This window comes from Trachurus japonicus, chromosome 6, assembly GCF_045865225.1.
Source record: "Trachurus japonicus isolate A0001 chromosome 6, Traja_1.0".
NCBI classification, from domain to species: domain Eukaryota; kingdom Metazoa; phylum Chordata; class Actinopteri; order Carangiformes; family Carangidae; genus Trachurus; species Trachurus japonicus.
This window is the reverse complement of record NC_140912.1, coordinates 12,091,614-12,107,192: the sequence shown is the minus strand read 5'-3', so window position 1 is coordinate 12,107,192 and position 15,579 is coordinate 12,091,614. Positions and strand designations below refer to the sequence as shown.

The window sequence follows — 15,579 nt, the reverse complement described above, 5'->3', positions numbered from 1 at the left end:
AGCCTAGTGACACATCTTTGATGTAATGTGATTTGTAAAATTGAATTTGACAATGATCATTCAGATGTTGTACAACTGCACAATGTAAGAGCATTTTTAAGCCATGCAATCCAGTTTCACACATTTCTCAGCTCTTAGCTCCACTCAGAGAACCATCAACATCAAATAAAAAAAACTAAAAAAGATTATTTTTCAACAGAACCCTACAAGGCACAGCACAGCGAAAACAGACTCTTGCACATCCTTGTTCAAAAATGCTCCAAGTCGCATTTGAGGTTCCAGTTTGTTTAACGGCATACTGGCAAATTCTGAAGTCAGTTAAAGGTAATGAGAGATTTCAGTAATTAATTTGTGCTTATCATCATATTCAGGAACTTAAGTATTTACATAAACACTATTTTAGCACTTTGGATGTAGGGTGAGATTAAAGCTTTAATGCATAGGCTTGACAGACTTAAGTCTATCGATGAGCAGAATTTCTTACTGATTGCAGCAGCTTGAACCTTTGCTTCTGTCTTTTCTGAATTATACCTTAAGGTTTGTGATTGCTTAAGGTTTCTCTCAAGGTGCCGAAATGTGCCAATCATTTATTACACAGACAAGAACATGCTATTTAAATAATATTAAATAAATGCACCAGTGATTGAAGACTTAATTGGAACAGTTAATGCAGGACGACAAATATTTCTTTAACTTTGGCAACACATGCATAATATTGTCCTAAAATATACCTGCTGTTGTCGAGCCAAAATTTTGCAAATTGAATGTGTTTTGCATGATACAGGTTAAAAGTAGTTTTTGATCTGTTGGCTTTTTTGGAAATAGTTCATCTACATGATCATGTTTTAATTGGCTTTTAACATTCAACAGTGTCCACATGAATCACACTAATAAAAAATGAGGTATGTCTTTGTAGTTGGATTTGGGTTTAAATTCACCCAAATGAAGGACACTCAAACGTTGTGCTTGGTCAGTATCTGCCACCGTTGGGGCTCAGTCTGTGTGCTGTTGCGATGGCGTCTGTGTTGGTCTGTTACTGTTTTGTGGTGCGCCTGAACTTTCAGGGATGCAAGAGACTTCGTTCTTTCTCTTTAACATGTTTTCTATCCAGTTGGGGTTGTGCTGTGTTCTTTCCGGCGAGCGAGCAGAAGACACTATGCTGGTCCTCATGTTTTTGCCTGAGGTGATCAGCTCTCCGTAGCCCTGTTGGTGGGAGAAGGCATAAGCAGAGCGACGGGAGCTTGTCCTGCGAACTCGCCTCAGGCTCCGCTCCTGAGGCCCCTGTCTTTTTCTGGACTGTTGTAGGTGGCAAATCTGTTGAAATATAGAGGTGGTAGAAGTAGTTTAATTCTTTACTTAAGCAAAAGTACAGATGATAAAATGTAAATAAATAAATAAATAAATAAATGTCCCTGGAGCTCTAGCAACGAAAGTGTAAAAAATATAGCAGATTTCAGGTAAACACTGAAAAAAATACTGCCATGGCTGGGTCTGAATAGGCTGAACATGGGGCATGGACGAGGATGGCGATTGCTTTGTTGTGACATCACAAAAGTTTTAAGGCTCACTTTCTGAATCTAGGCAACTTTCATCAATAAAATATAAAAAGGACATGGAAATCTTGTTGTAATCAATATGGGAAAAAAGAATAGCATTTATGTAGGTTAAATTTAGCACACGAGTAGCACTCATTCTGCAGAAAAACGACTGCTGTGATGGATATATTATTACATAGGACATCATTTGACTGTTAAAAATGATCCACACAAGCATTTTACTATTGCACCTGTTGAGGTGGAGCCAGTTTTTCTGATATGTGACTCAACTATTTAGTCTTTCTACAACTGCACTACAGCCGTATAAGAAACATTAGTGAAATCCTTATTGCACCTTGTCTGTTAGAGTTGGGAAGAGGTCGACTCTCAGGAAGCTTACTACTAAGCCGGGTACAACACACACCACAGTGGTGAGCAGAATGACCAACCACACACTCTTCTCCTGGAGGCAGTTGCGGGCCGTGCCTGGGGAAGAAAAAAAAAATCTAAATTTATTTGTTCTCAGTTCCCCTGCATCAACATTATTTCCATGTGTCATGTGTCACACTGAGATAAACGTACCTACGAATGGGAAATTACTTGGAAAGATGCCAAATATGCCATTGCTTTGCATTGCAAATAAAATGGCAAAGTACACAATCAGACTCCCCCATATGAAGAGGTGATTGACAGCTGTCCAGTAGTGTGTGTCAAGTCCAATCTAGAACCAGACATGAGCATAATTAACATATTTATAGTGTGAATTATTCCTGTCTGTTCTCATTCTCTTCACTCTCTTACCTGAACACTTACGACAATAACCAAGGAGGTTGCAATGGTAACGGCAAAAGCTTGTTGGTCGGAGAAGTGGGAGCCGTCCTCTGTCACCATGACGGAGAAGGCTCCGTAGGGAATGAAGAAGAGCAGGAATGATGTGCCCATCCCCTGCAGCGTGCACAGGAAAAACTGGCGCTTGTTGAAGAGGAGGTTTTGTTGTCCGGGTTTGTAGAGGCTCGGGTAGCGAATGCTGTTCTGGTCATTGACATCCTTCAGAAAACAGAGACAGCATGAGCGTTATGCTTTTCAAATTTAGAAGGATTTTATATAGAAGAAGTGAGGTGTGGAGGTTAGTGCTTGGTGCAAATAGGAACTGAGGATGATAAATGAACAATATACAATGTTGTATATTGATGTGGGTTAGGGTTGGTTAGGTTTGGGGTTCAAGTCACACATAGGTTGAATTTAGTGCAGTATCAGCTGGGGGGTTGGATAACAAGGTGCCTTTGGGGGATTTATTAATCATGGCAAAGTAAAAGTGGTGTACAGTAATAAAATATTCACCTGTATGACTTGAGAGTATCTTGAAAAGAAAAACAAACAGAAAAATATAAGATGGCTCAGGAGCTTGAAAAAGTAAATGGACTTATGTCCAATTTAGAAATTAAAGGGATAGTAGCATTTTTTTTAAAGTGGGGTTGTATGATCTACAAATAGCCCCTAAGTACTTTAATTGCAGTAGAAGACTCTCTGCACTCCTCTCGTTAGCAACGCCAGCCCATAGCCCTGCCCAGAGATTTACAACATAGACAGTGTTGTGAACAGACCCAAAGAAACAGCCTATTTTTGCAGCCTAAAAGAGGTTTTACCTGAAAAAAAAATACACAGTTCCATTGTTCGCTATAATATAATTTTTTTCCAGTCCCTCAAAGTGCAGGAAAAACAGGAAAAGCAGTTTTTATTTGGACCTAACCAACTGCTGATCGGCGGGTGCTAACCCTGGGCGGAGGGATACATGAGTTGGTTAGGTCCAAATAAAAACTGCCTTTTTCCTGCCCTTTGAAGGGCTGGAAAACATTATATTATAGCAAACAATGGAACTGTGTATTTTTTTTTCAGGTAAAACCTCTTTTAGGTTGCAAAAATAGGCCGTTTCTTTGGGTCTGTTCACAACACTGTATGTTGTAAATTTCTGGGCAGGGCTATGGGCTGGCGTTGCTAACGGGAGGAGTGCAGAGAGTCTTCTACCGCAATTAAAGTACTTAGGGGCTATTTATAGATCATACAACCCCACTTTAAAAAAAATGCTACTATCCCTTTAAGAATTTCTTTAAAAAAAATTGGGTCATTTGAGATTGAGCACATTAAGTATAAGTCACTTCTGTATTATCATTACATATTTAACATTATTACCTGATCAAAAAGTCCCATTGCGAGCACTGGCAAGGATGTATAGACTATATTGAAGAGGGTGATGAACCACTGGTCGTAGACAGTCTGCGGGAAAGAGCACAGTCACACTCACTCAGCACAAAAAGGGACAGATGTTTAATGAGCAGAGAGGCTGCATGGTATAATGTCACAGTCTTCTTACCTGAGCTGAGAAACCACAGAAGAAACCGTACCAGAAGTGGACCAGCGTGAAGGCAAAGTTCTTGTAGAAGAAGTAACACAGGAAATTACACATGCGGAAGTAGGACCAGCGCCCGTGTACCAGCAAGAGCCGCTGCAGGTACCAAAACTGAGCGAAGGAGTAATCTGAAGCCAGAACAGCCTGCGTCCCCTCCTGACCACTGATGCCAACACCGATGTGAGCGGCTGAAGGAGAAATACAGTGTGGGTCACTTGGAAACTTGGATAGTTAATACACTGAATCATATAATATCTACCATGTTAAAAAGTAACATGACCACCTTTTATTTTTAAGTTAAACAGGTCTTTACTTTGTTTTCTGATGAGCCAAGAAACATACCAAACTGTTCCAATATGTGACCAAAACTTTGCAAAAAAATAAAAAAAATAAAAAAATCTTATTACATGTCTTGATTCTGCTACTTGAGGCTGACAGAGCCTCTGTGAAAAAGCTGCTGACTACGACAGAAATAGCCTCGGAGGAAGAAAACTCATTCTACTGTGTGACACTTATTGAGCCCCAGTCAAGACTTTCATCATGGTTTTAGTGTCTTACTAAAGGACACAGCAGCAGAGCCTGACGACACAGAGCAGACTCAGCTCAACTCACTGCCGCACGAGGCCCCGGTTTGTGCCAATGTACATTTGAGCTGGATAACTGAGACCTCCGTGGTTGCCTAACTAATTGTAAAATCAATATGTAGATATATACAGTATATTCTAAAGTAACCTCTGTGACCGACACAAGAGAGAAACAAACTGAGGCCGTGCTTCAGGATTCACAACGATCCTGTGACTTACTCTTGATCATGCTGACATCATTGGCTCCGTCTCCGATGGCCAGGGTCACGGCCCTCTTGTGCCTCTTCACCAGCTCCACCACTTGAGCTTTCTGCATGGGAGTGACCCGGCAGCAGATGACCGTCTTGCATAGACAGGCCAAGTCCAGCAAGACGTGCTCCAGCTGTGGCTCCAGAGCATGAGCCTGCAGGGATAACACACACACACACACACACACAACACAACTACTCAACCCATCATTACCATCCTTTAACATCAACCCCCTGCAGAGGCAACAACACCAAGCAGCAGCTCAGTGTAACATCCCCACCGAGCTCAAAGCGCAGCGAGGGAGCAGCTCCCCTGTGAGGAAATGGATGTTATTAAAAAGCTGTAATAGGGCTGAGGGCCCTCGGCAGCACAGCAGCTCTCTGTTCATTACAGAGTCGGCACAGTCAGCAGCAGACACAGAGATGCAAGACTCAGCAGACAGAAACACAGCCACCGTTAAATAAAACCTGCAGGTGTTTCTAGCAAAATAAAAACCCCAAAGGATAATAGGGGACAGGTATCTTTTCATATGATGCAACATATCAGGGTAACTTACTAAACTGTGTCCATTGACGACTAGTGCATACTCTGCAATGATAGCTTCTTCAAACACAGAATCATCTGCAAGCATGTCTGTCTTCTCCACATCTCCTGCACCGCTAACTCGACTCAGGCCGAGGATGTGCTCCTTTGCGCTCCTGACAAGAGAGAAAAGCAAATCCACACACATCTTCAGTCCGTTGCAATTACAGAAATCTCTCAGTTGATGATTTCATATGACAAAATCTTCCACTAATGAGGTTGTAAACACAAACGATTTCCCCCGTGACCTAAATGAATCAGTCTGATGTGTGAGGAGAGGTGAAATTATAAATATATAATGTGTCACCTCAGTTGTTGCTGCACCTCCAGCTGCGTGTGGCCGGAGACAACAAACACCTCGTTCATGTCGTCTCGCAGCATGTTGCAGGAGTAGCCGATGTTCATGGCTGTCTCTGAAATGTCACACACACACACTTCACAGCCCCGCAGCGTTTCACAGAGAGGTTACCGCCTATAAAGCAGAAGCTTCTCTAGTAAATATGATCATTTAGGTGAATTACGTTACCCAGTTTGTCTCCTGTGAGGACCCAGATCTTGATGTCGGCCAGGTTTAGACAGGCGATCGTCTCTGGGACTCCTTCCTGTAGTTTGTCCTCTATCGCTGTGGCACCTAGTAGCTTCAACCAGAGCAGCAGTCAGTCTGCAAGGGGCCAAATGAGTTTGATGGCTTCAAGGATGTAAACAAAAGGATGTCAATTGTACCTTCAGGCCCTGCTCGATCTCCTCGTAAAGAGCAGCCAGCTGATCCTCGCGGTTTTCGAGCACAGTGCTGGCAAACAGAAGCTTCTTCATCCAAACTTCAAAATCATTTTCATCAATGTCTTTGTAGGCTAGAGCTAATGTCCGAAGCCCTTCTCCAGCAAATTCCTGCAGGGCAAAAAAAAAAAATGTTTTCAGTAACACTGTCTGCTGTTTTTATGAGACTACTAATATAGAAAGTGCATGGTGCATTTATTTAAATGTGTGTTTACTGAGTTGTTATCTAATCAAACACCACTTACACTGAGATGCTCTGAGGTAGTGCACATGAGGTCCTGGCTGGATGGATCCAGCCGCTCAAAGATAATAGTGTCGGCTCCTTTGGAGTAAAGTTTGATCTGACCTTGTGGATTTCTTACTATAAGTCACAGGAACAGAACAAACAACATCATGCTTCTTATTAGCAGAAAAGACAACAAAGAAGGATGACAGACTGAAAACAGGCTCATCCACATAGCGACAGAAACTTCATGCTATTTGAAAATAAAGACTTGCTACTGATTGACACAAATATCATTATCAAGTTTTGGTGTGATGAGGCACGGTTTATAATGTCTTTATAAGCTCTAATCCTTTACAGATCAGTTATATGACATTAATAATAACATCAGATTTTGGGTTGCCAAGTTGTGGAAAATCCTCCTCCAGGATGATTCTGACCCTCCAAGTAATAAAATAGAAATATAATATAATATAATGTAATGAACTATCAACAAAATTAAGTAACAGATAAAAGGTAATAAAACATCATAATAATATAAATGGATTTTGAATGAAATTGCTACCTAAAAATAATAAAACTCTCTCGCTTAAGGATCATTTTCCACAACCTATAAATCAAAATGATGTTCTTATTAACTAATCTATAAAGCAGTGCGGCCCTTTGAGGTGCCTACAGCAAAAAAGGGAACCATTTATTTTCACTGAATTCCCCCCAAGTACCACAATGACAGGGTGTATGATTACTACAGTCATGGGTTTCAAACTTTCTGAAATAAAACATCTAAAAAGCAACAATCTCATCAGATGTGGGCCAGTGGTCTCATTTGGGTAATTTTAGGAAACCCTAATATGAAAAAGTCTGAGAACCACTGCTATTATAGTATTGGTAAATTATTTATTAATAAGTGATCAATTATTTGTTACAGCTTATACGCACTTGAAATATGAAACTATAAAAGATGGACTATATAAGAAGTTTGTGGAGGACTAGAACAGCAGATGGTTTTGATTCATGTCATTATTAACAGATTATTAATGTGCATGAGATAGTGAACTTGAGCGATGCTGTAGCGAGTGAAGACCTAACCAATGACACTCATTCTCTTGCGCACGTTGTTGAAGTCCAGTATGGCCAGCAGCTGGTAGGTGACAGCTCGTCCCATCTCATACACCGTGATGGTCTCGGGGGTTCGAGCCCGGAAGACAAACCCAAAGTTTTGTGCAGCGGTGACCAGCGCTCCCTCGTCAGGTGACTGGGCCTGGTACACCAGATGTCCTTCATGTTAACAGAAACATTGGGCGGAGAACACCTTTATGAACAGAGTAGTTGTTGATTTTACTGCTTTACTGGAATCTGTGTTTGTGTGTGTGTGTGTGTGTGTGTGTTCTACCTTCACTCTTCTCCTCTGGCATCACAGTGTGGCACAGAGCCAGCAGTCTGAAGAACTCCTGCACTGTGGGATCCTCCAGTTTAATGGCTTCAATCAGGCTGCTGTCGTAAAACTTAAACCTTCTGTCACAGAGCGGGTTGAAGGAGAAATCCACACAGGCTGTTTTCTGAAAGAACATTGACCATCAACATAGTCAGAAATGAGAAAATTAGGTGTGGTAATCATATATAACAGCAGGAGGAGGTTAGTGTTTCTGGTTGTTTAGCTGTACGTACCTCTGTAATTTCCACCTTCTGGTCAAATTCATCATACACGTCACCTAAGAATAAAAATATGGGCATTTTGAAGATCAGGGTAAGAAATTTTCTATAGTCATAATAAATGCTTTACCCTGACATCAAACATATTATCTTTAACAATTGATACATAACTATAGTAAATCCAGTCTTTGTAATCAAAAGGCTGAAATTGTTATAGTTTGGGTATAATAGTGACAGTTAGTCTTTGTTTGCAGCTTGTAAGTTACAGTTTTTCATATGAGTCAGTCAGTATGGTCTTCAATGGTCTTCCAGAGAATGATGAATGTGTCTTCCTATACAGCCATTTCAAAACACTTGATGGAATAGGAAATTGCATGTTTATTGAACAAAATATTTTCTCCCTCCTTTTATTTATTTCTTTAATTCGCCCTGTAACATCTGTGTGTATTAGGTCTAAATCTGAAGGTCAGACTATTTAGTCAGAGACTGGTTTCAGAGAAGTTCCATACCGTACGTCTGTCCATTGATGGAGCACTTGCTGAACACCATGATGTTCTGTGTGAGGGTGCCCGTCTTGTCAGAGAAGATGAACTCCACCTGGCCCAGCTCCTCGTTCAGGGTGGTGGTGCGAGCTTCAGCTGAAGTGTCTGTCTGTCTGTAGTACATCTTACGGTCCCAGTTGATGAAGTAACTGTGTCCGAGCCGCAAAACCTCCACACTGAAGGAAATAATTCACAATAATATGACCCATGTTTCAGCAAAGCGACAAAAACAACATTATTTTACAAAAAAATTGAAGGAAATTTTCGACCACTGTATGCTCTTCTACCTTACCTGACATACAGGGAGATGGGCACAACCGTGTTGAGGATGATGATGTAGGACCAGAAGGTGAGGAAGCCAGAGAAACCAGCGCTGCTCTGAATCTGGTTCCAGGGCAAAAACACCTGGAAGTTTCTGCCAATCCGACTCTCCCAGATACTGTTTCCAATGGCCAAAATAATGCCCATACAAATGAGGAAGCCAAAAATCTGAAACAGAGTCACAGTGAAAGACGTGTCTAATACAGGACACCCTCATATCAATTACAAACCATAGTGAATTTAAAGTGCAGTTGTTTTCACTCATATTGTTTGACTGGGCCTCTTCCTCTGGGTGCATACAGACTCTATTAGAATATTATTCAGTCTGTATTACTAGACTGACATGCCCCCTTACTCTCTGTTTTGTTGCACCCATTAGCACAGGACAACTTACTACTTATATGTGTTGGTATAAATTACCTGAAGTAACAAATGAGCAGAGGTTTATGAGTGAAAAACACTTGTGTAGGTTGGCAAAGCTTTTTAAGGTTTAAAAAAAGATATAAAATAATAATATAATATAAAAGATATTAAAAGTGCAGGGTGTAAGTTAGCAGACAGAGGCAGTGACGGGCTTACCCACAAAACCAAAGTGTTCATCAGCTTGTCAATACTTGTCCTTTTGAATTTTGTTCTCCCACAGTTCTGCATCAGTTTGGTTTGCAGCCCTGTTGGACACAGAGGAAACAAACGTCAGTGTTGAGAGGATGCTAAAAAAAGAAATACACATAGAAAGAAATACACAGAAATACACAGACAAGGCTAATGGATGTGGTGAATGAAAGCATCGACATAAAATATCATACAGTACCAGCAAATATGACCATCCCAAAGCACCACTCAGTGTTTCTGAGTACACAACCTCGCAGCAGCATTTTTTCATTGTCAAGGGAGTATTTATTGTTCCTCCAGAATAATGTTCCTGTAAATTTATCCAGCTTGTTGTTTGGGGGCTCACAAATGACTTCTCCTAAAAGACATTCATACGAGAACAGATGTTACTGCAAAGAAAGATATTCATACAACAAAAGTCACATGTATGTGTACACATACAGTAAGTCCACACGTGATGTGTTGCACAAATGTGAAAATAAAGATTTAAAGCATCATCTCACCATCAAAGTCCATCAGTTTGGAAATGTCTCCCAAATCTGAGGTGACGGTCAAGGCCTGACGAACTTTCAGATTTGTCTCTCTGTGAGGACAAAAGGAAAAAGTGTAGTGATGTGTAGAAAATTTAAAATAAAGTTTTCATTGAGAAAAGTCACATTCATTAAAAGTCTTATTGTGATTGTGGTTCGGACATTTTTACATAACCAGTGCTACACTTACCCATCTAGCTCTGCGGTCTCGATGTAGCACAGTCCATAGGGTTCACTGCTACAGAGAAGAAGGATGTCTGCCTGTGTGTACAAAGGCAATAAATCAATTACAACACTCAACCTGCAAAAGTTCACTCAGCAACATCTGTATCTCCCATAAGACAGCTTTAATTATAAACCTTCTCCATCTATTTCCTCGAAGATAAACCTCCTTTAATCGATGATAGAACAACATTTAAAAAAAAGAAAGAAAACGATCTCTTAATAAGCATGACACACAACACAACAACACAGCAAGGTGTAGCCTACTCACAGCAACAAACTGGTTATTCTCTAATTTGATGATATCCCCCACTCGAACGTTCATCCATTTCTCATTCTGCAAACTTGGAAAACACAGAAGCACAGCAGCTTAAAATCAAACCGGACCAACATGCGTGTACCTACACAGCATGAATAATCATACACAAAACATTAAAACACCTTCCTTTGATGAGAACCTGAGACTGGCGGTTGTTGACTTGCCGGTCGCTCTTATGTCGGAACTGAGATTTAAAGGAAAAAACAGGGACGGAGGTTAATAATTTTAAGGAGGAGCATGAGGAGCTGCACACAGAGAGCAGATGAAGAAAAACTAACGTAGTCATCTGTGGCATCCTTGACAGCTGTGATTACCAACACCAACACCAAAGGCACGATGGTTGTGAACCAGGACAGGGAGGATATTTCTGGAATTAACTATGTGCAAAGAAAAAAGTGCACATTAGTCCACACACTCATTCACGAAAACTACGCGAGACAGAAGATTTTTTGTTTGCCTCGGCTCTCACCTGCAGTGTCAGCAGCACTACGAAGTACGCATTGGCCACCCTCTGGAGCTGCTCAAACAGGTTGATGGGCAGGAAGGTGAAGACGTTGTACTTTGAGGTTTTGATGTGATTGTCCTGAACAATGACACGTTTAGAAACAGCGCTGATGAGCCGGAATTTGCGGCTGATGCAAAGCTGAGGCAATTGTGAGGTTTACTTACAGCATAACAGAACTTGTCATTGTAGTCTCGTGCATTGGCTTTCACACGGCGTTCCTTCTCTACACACAGAGAACACACTGTCACCGTCAACAAGCTGATGAAATTACACTTGAATAAAATAAACACTACATCATTTTCACATTTACACAGTAAGACAAAGCTAAATTCATTGTATATTCTCTTCAGCTACTCTTCTGACTTGTTATTATATACACCCCTTGACTATTATTTTACTAATATCACAGATTCACAACTTATCGTTTAGTCAAACATATCATTAATCAAACACATCAAACATGGTCTGAAAGAAATTTACAGTGGCCCATTAAAGAAAACATTTAGATATTTCATTTTGTTTAGTTTTGCAGGATGAAATCCCACTAAACTATGTTACAATAGCTTTAAGGCGTTGTTTTAGGGTGGTGGTTATTTTGAAAGGTAAAATGCAGTGAGACTTTCCACTGGGGGAGCTTCATACATGTTTCTGTACCACTGTCATAGTCGGTCTTTAATCCTCTGAAGCAGAAAGCTTTGAAACAAGTCAGATTTTAATTTAGACAGACAATGCTTTTATATGACCCTCCAGTATATTTTAATAACATGTATTCTAGGCAAAGCCATTAAATGACGTCCGCACTTCTGCCACATGTCACCGCTGAAGCTCAGTAATTAACAAATTAAGTGGAATCCCTATACATTTTTAACTAATCATTTACTGGAATTCAGTAACACGTCATCATCATCATCATCACACACCAACAACAACAATTTGCTCTCATTTGTTTTGGTCATTTTGTTTCCATGGATGTTAAAAGCTGTCTCTCTTGTTTACTAAAATAGCATCTGGCGTGCCTCTATTATCATACAACATTGTTATGAAGTCGAATGAACACACCACAACATCTGAGTACGCTTGACTAAAGTAAAGCTTCAAATAACGACTCCTTTTCAAGGCTTTGATAAAATAGCATGCCTGAGCCTGTGCTTTCTACCCAAGACCAGAAGACTTCCATTATCATGTTTGATCAATACAATAAATACCAGTCAGCTGCCACATGATGAGACTTATCAAAAACCTTCCACACAGAGCAACGTCTGAGGAAACACGGAGCTGGACCTGTTGTTTTCAAATGAGGTTAAATCACTGATGAATTATGCATAATACACACACAGGGAGATGCAACAGGATAGACCTTCTTACACAACAGACTGCTCTCATCCTGCTCTCAGTTACTATGGCAATTAATTATTAAGAAAAGCTTTTGTCAAGCGAAGGCACTGGTCTGCTTAAACATTTAATTAGTAGATGTCTAAATTCAACATTGTTTTCTACTCCAGCACAAAGTTATGTCAGATTTGTGAGAGATCTTCCTGGGAACTTCAGCAGACTCTTGAGTAAACCTGCAAGTCTAAACACCTTACAGTGAGATCATGCCGTGAAATTATTCCCAGCAGCTTCAGGAAATAATTCGCACCATATTCTTTCTGAGCCCAACCATCGATACAGTATTTAGATCAGCAGTTTCAATAGCAGTGTGACCTCTTTCAACACAAATAACTGAGGAATTAAAACACAACAGATTTCCATCCAAAAAAAGACCATGGAAATATTTTGGTTTGGCCCTGTGAAGCACAAAGACAAAAACAGTCCTCACAGACACACACCCACATAGAGAGGGAGACAGTGAGAGGCTGCTGTATCCAGTTTTATTGTCTCTCAAAACCAGTGCAGTGCAGCAGGACAGGGTGGAGGGGGAGATACAAGGTCTGTTCCCTGAATTAAATTTGAACCTTTCTGCACATTTTACCCTCCAAAATCCTATGTTGTTATTTACTTTTTTGCTTAAACAATGTTTTAAGTTACCCACTTGACTGGGAAAGGATTCTAATAAAAGACTTGAAATAAAGAATAAAGGAAAATGTGTCTTACCAACATTAGTATTTCTCCCCCAGATTGCCATCTTCTCCTGGGACCTCCCGAAGGTTTCCCTGTACACACATGGAGAACAACACAACACTTCAACACACTACAGGGAAAAGTGTGGATGAGCATTTAGTAGTGGGATGGTAGAGGAGTAAACGTGATGGAGGAATGAGTCAGAGTCTGGAATAAACGCTCATCTTGTAACATCTTAACAATATACATGAATACAATACACGAAGCAAAGTGGTGTCTTGTTTCTTTTCTGCTCAGACAAGCAAACTGAGCAGATGGTAAATCCCCAGTGAACTGTCTCCTTAGCAAAAGGTCTCAGGTGAGTGAGCAATAAGATGGGAATAAAGAAAATAAAGGAGATAAGTGTAGTTAAATCTCGTTTTCACATACACAAAAACAATCGAACAAAAAAAAAAAAGTTGATGTACAGTAGCTGTGTATGGGGAAAATTATGGTTCAGCAGTGTAACAACAGAATAGATAGTCTATTGTCTGAAGTCTTTTCCTACCTTGCTCAAGTTTGTCACAGACGCAGGCTTGTGTTGCCTCCATGTATCCTGTCATTCGGTGGCGACCATTTATTTAAAGCAGCGCAGAAAACACCGACCACCCGGCGTGGATGGACTCATGTACAGGATCCACACAGCCCGTTGAGCTGCGGCGAGTGGGGACATGAAGAACTGACTGCAGACGGCGTGGGCTACGAAAATACTGCAGGGAAGGCAACGACGGCCGAGTCCACGATCAATCAGCCAGTCAATCAACCAATCAGTCTCAGTCAACCTGTTCAGGCAGAACGGTGCTGATCAGAGATGAACCGATAATCGATCATCACCGGCGGGGGCGACAACAACTGGAGCTTTCAGCTGTGTGTGGGGTGTGTGTGTGTGTGTGTGTGTGTGTGTGTGTGTGTGTGTGTGTGTGTGTGTGGGCTGGCCCCTCAGCACAAGCACTTTTTTTTTTTATAAGTGTTTGTTCTTGTCAGAGCCTCTGTTAAAAGAACCTGAGCCTTTATACTGAGAGTTTCGACAATATCCATTTTTTTTTTAATTGTTTGTTTGTTTTACATCTTTTTCTTATTTACATATTAACTCATCATTTTGCCTTTAAGTGGATTGTGTAACTACAGCTCCCCCACCTGGCCCCATGGCGGCCAGGACACACTGCAGTGATGCACTCATGCTCTAAAGTTGATCCCAGTAAACAACCCTTAGTGAATTAACAGACACGTTTATGCATTATTAGAAACACATCATTCACTTTGATTCTACTCTGACTAGGTAGTCAGATAGTCATGTTTACGTATCACATTATCATCATTACTGTGGGATTATAGTTAAATGGGGGAAAGAAAAGCACAAAGCTTCACTGACCTACTGCTAAAACATAATGGTTTACCAGACACAAACAATCATGTTACAGAACAGACACAGTGTTTAAGATCAAATGAAATAAAATTACATATTATTGACTAATATCAGTGAATAACCACAGGTACATATAAAGCCTCATGTCGTATTGAATGTCACTTTTGTTGTTGGTCCCTGAGTTGTTATAAAGAAAGTAGGCCTAACTAAAATAAGATATGGATCACTAGAACGGACTGAACACAGATCATAGGGGGGCAATTATATTGATAGTTCATAAGATGTTCCACTCAAGAGAAGAAAGAAATAGGCCTAATACAAATACTTTCTTCAGAGTAATGAACCAATAAATAGACACAGCTCTTGGGGTTATATTATCAGCTAATGTAGTCAGGGAGTGTGTGTCAAAACACTGTACTGTGCTTTAGACACATTTTTGCTACCTTCTGGGGAAAATATTAATGAATTAACTTCACTTCATAAAACACAGTTGTAATTTCCCTCATGGAGCCTTGAATAATATAAAGAGGAGAGAGTTGCATTATAATCAGCACTTTTCATCCCTTAGTAAAATGGATGTGAAGAGCCATAGGCTGACTCTGATAATCTATACACCTGGAAAAAACCCCAGAGCATGAAGTGAACTATTGAGCTCCTTACTAACAATAGTTTTAAAGTGTTTTTTTGTTTGTTTGTTTGTTTGTTTGTTTGTTTGTTTGTTTGTTTTTTACAATTGTCCAGTTGGACCTCACCAATGCCACATAACAGTGTTGGTGGTTTAAGGAGAAACCTTTTTCCTGTTGGACATTACTCATTCACACTCTAGTCTACATTGTTTACAAAAGTACTTCACTACTGACTTGACAGTGAGTGCAGGCTATTTCAGGCCGACTATGTGATAATGTACCGGGGCAGCAGACAGGCCAGAACCCAAACACACCCACTGAAGTTCAAAAGGCCACATCTAAACTTAATCCTGAGAGCAGGACAGTCAACTCTGAATGAAGAAGGCTGTTCATTGGTTGAATAATAGAGGGGGAGGGACAAGGGTT

General features: G+C 40.5%; 1 protein-coding gene across 2 annotated transcripts; it reads right to left on the bottom strand.

Moving 5' to 3' along the window:
* Nucleotides 1–131: 131 nt before the first annotated feature.
* Nucleotides 132–13,889, bottom strand: atp8b4 (ATPase phospholipid transporting 8B4). Of its 2 annotated transcripts, XM_085778781.1 has the most exons (28): nucleotides 13,670–13,889; nucleotides 13,156–13,214; nucleotides 11,226–11,284; nucleotides 11,026–11,139; nucleotides 10,835–10,933; nucleotides 10,679–10,740; nucleotides 10,509–10,581; nucleotides 10,206–10,276; nucleotides 9,989–10,068; nucleotides 9,685–9,843; nucleotides 9,453–9,541; nucleotides 8,845–9,041; nucleotides 8,520–8,728; nucleotides 8,026–8,069; nucleotides 7,751–7,916; nucleotides 7,447–7,635; nucleotides 6,380–6,495; nucleotides 6,081–6,245; nucleotides 5,884–5,995; nucleotides 5,665–5,770; nucleotides 5,332–5,473; nucleotides 4,746–4,929; nucleotides 3,907–4,130; nucleotides 3,726–3,809; nucleotides 2,337–2,582; nucleotides 2,118–2,256; nucleotides 1,891–2,021; nucleotides 132–1,314 (listed from the first exon to the last, which is right to left on the bottom strand). In XM_085778781.1, exons 2-28 carry the CDS (start codon nucleotides 13,184–13,186, stop codon nucleotides 994–996), a joined length of 3,612 nt encoding a protein of 1,203 aa, XP_085634907.1. In that variant the 5' UTR covers nucleotides 13,187–13,214; nucleotides 13,670–13,889; the 3' UTR covers nucleotides 132–993. The 2 variants fall into 2 exon arrangements, with proteins under 2 accessions (XP_085634907.1, XP_085634908.1); XM_085778782.1 differs by lacking the exon at nucleotides 9,685–9,843 and having other exon boundaries at nucleotides 831–1,314; nucleotides 13,670–13,872.
* Between the last annotated feature and the right edge of the window lie 1,690 nt (nucleotides 13,890–15,579).

Excerpts from the sequence above, each read along its gene's own strand:
- atp8b4 (XM_085778781.1), bottom strand. The coding sequence starts at position 13,186 with ATGGCAATCTGGGGGAGAAATACTAATGTTG. Across the intron at positions 11,285-13,155 it reads GGGGAGAAATACTAATGTTG|AGAAGGAACGCCGTGTGAAA; the intron begins GTAAGACACATT and ends CTCTGTGTGTAG. Across the intron at positions 5,996-6,080 it reads AGATCGAGCAGGGCCTGAAG|CTACTAGGTGCCACAGCGAT; the intron begins GTACAATTGACA and ends CTCTGGTTGAAG.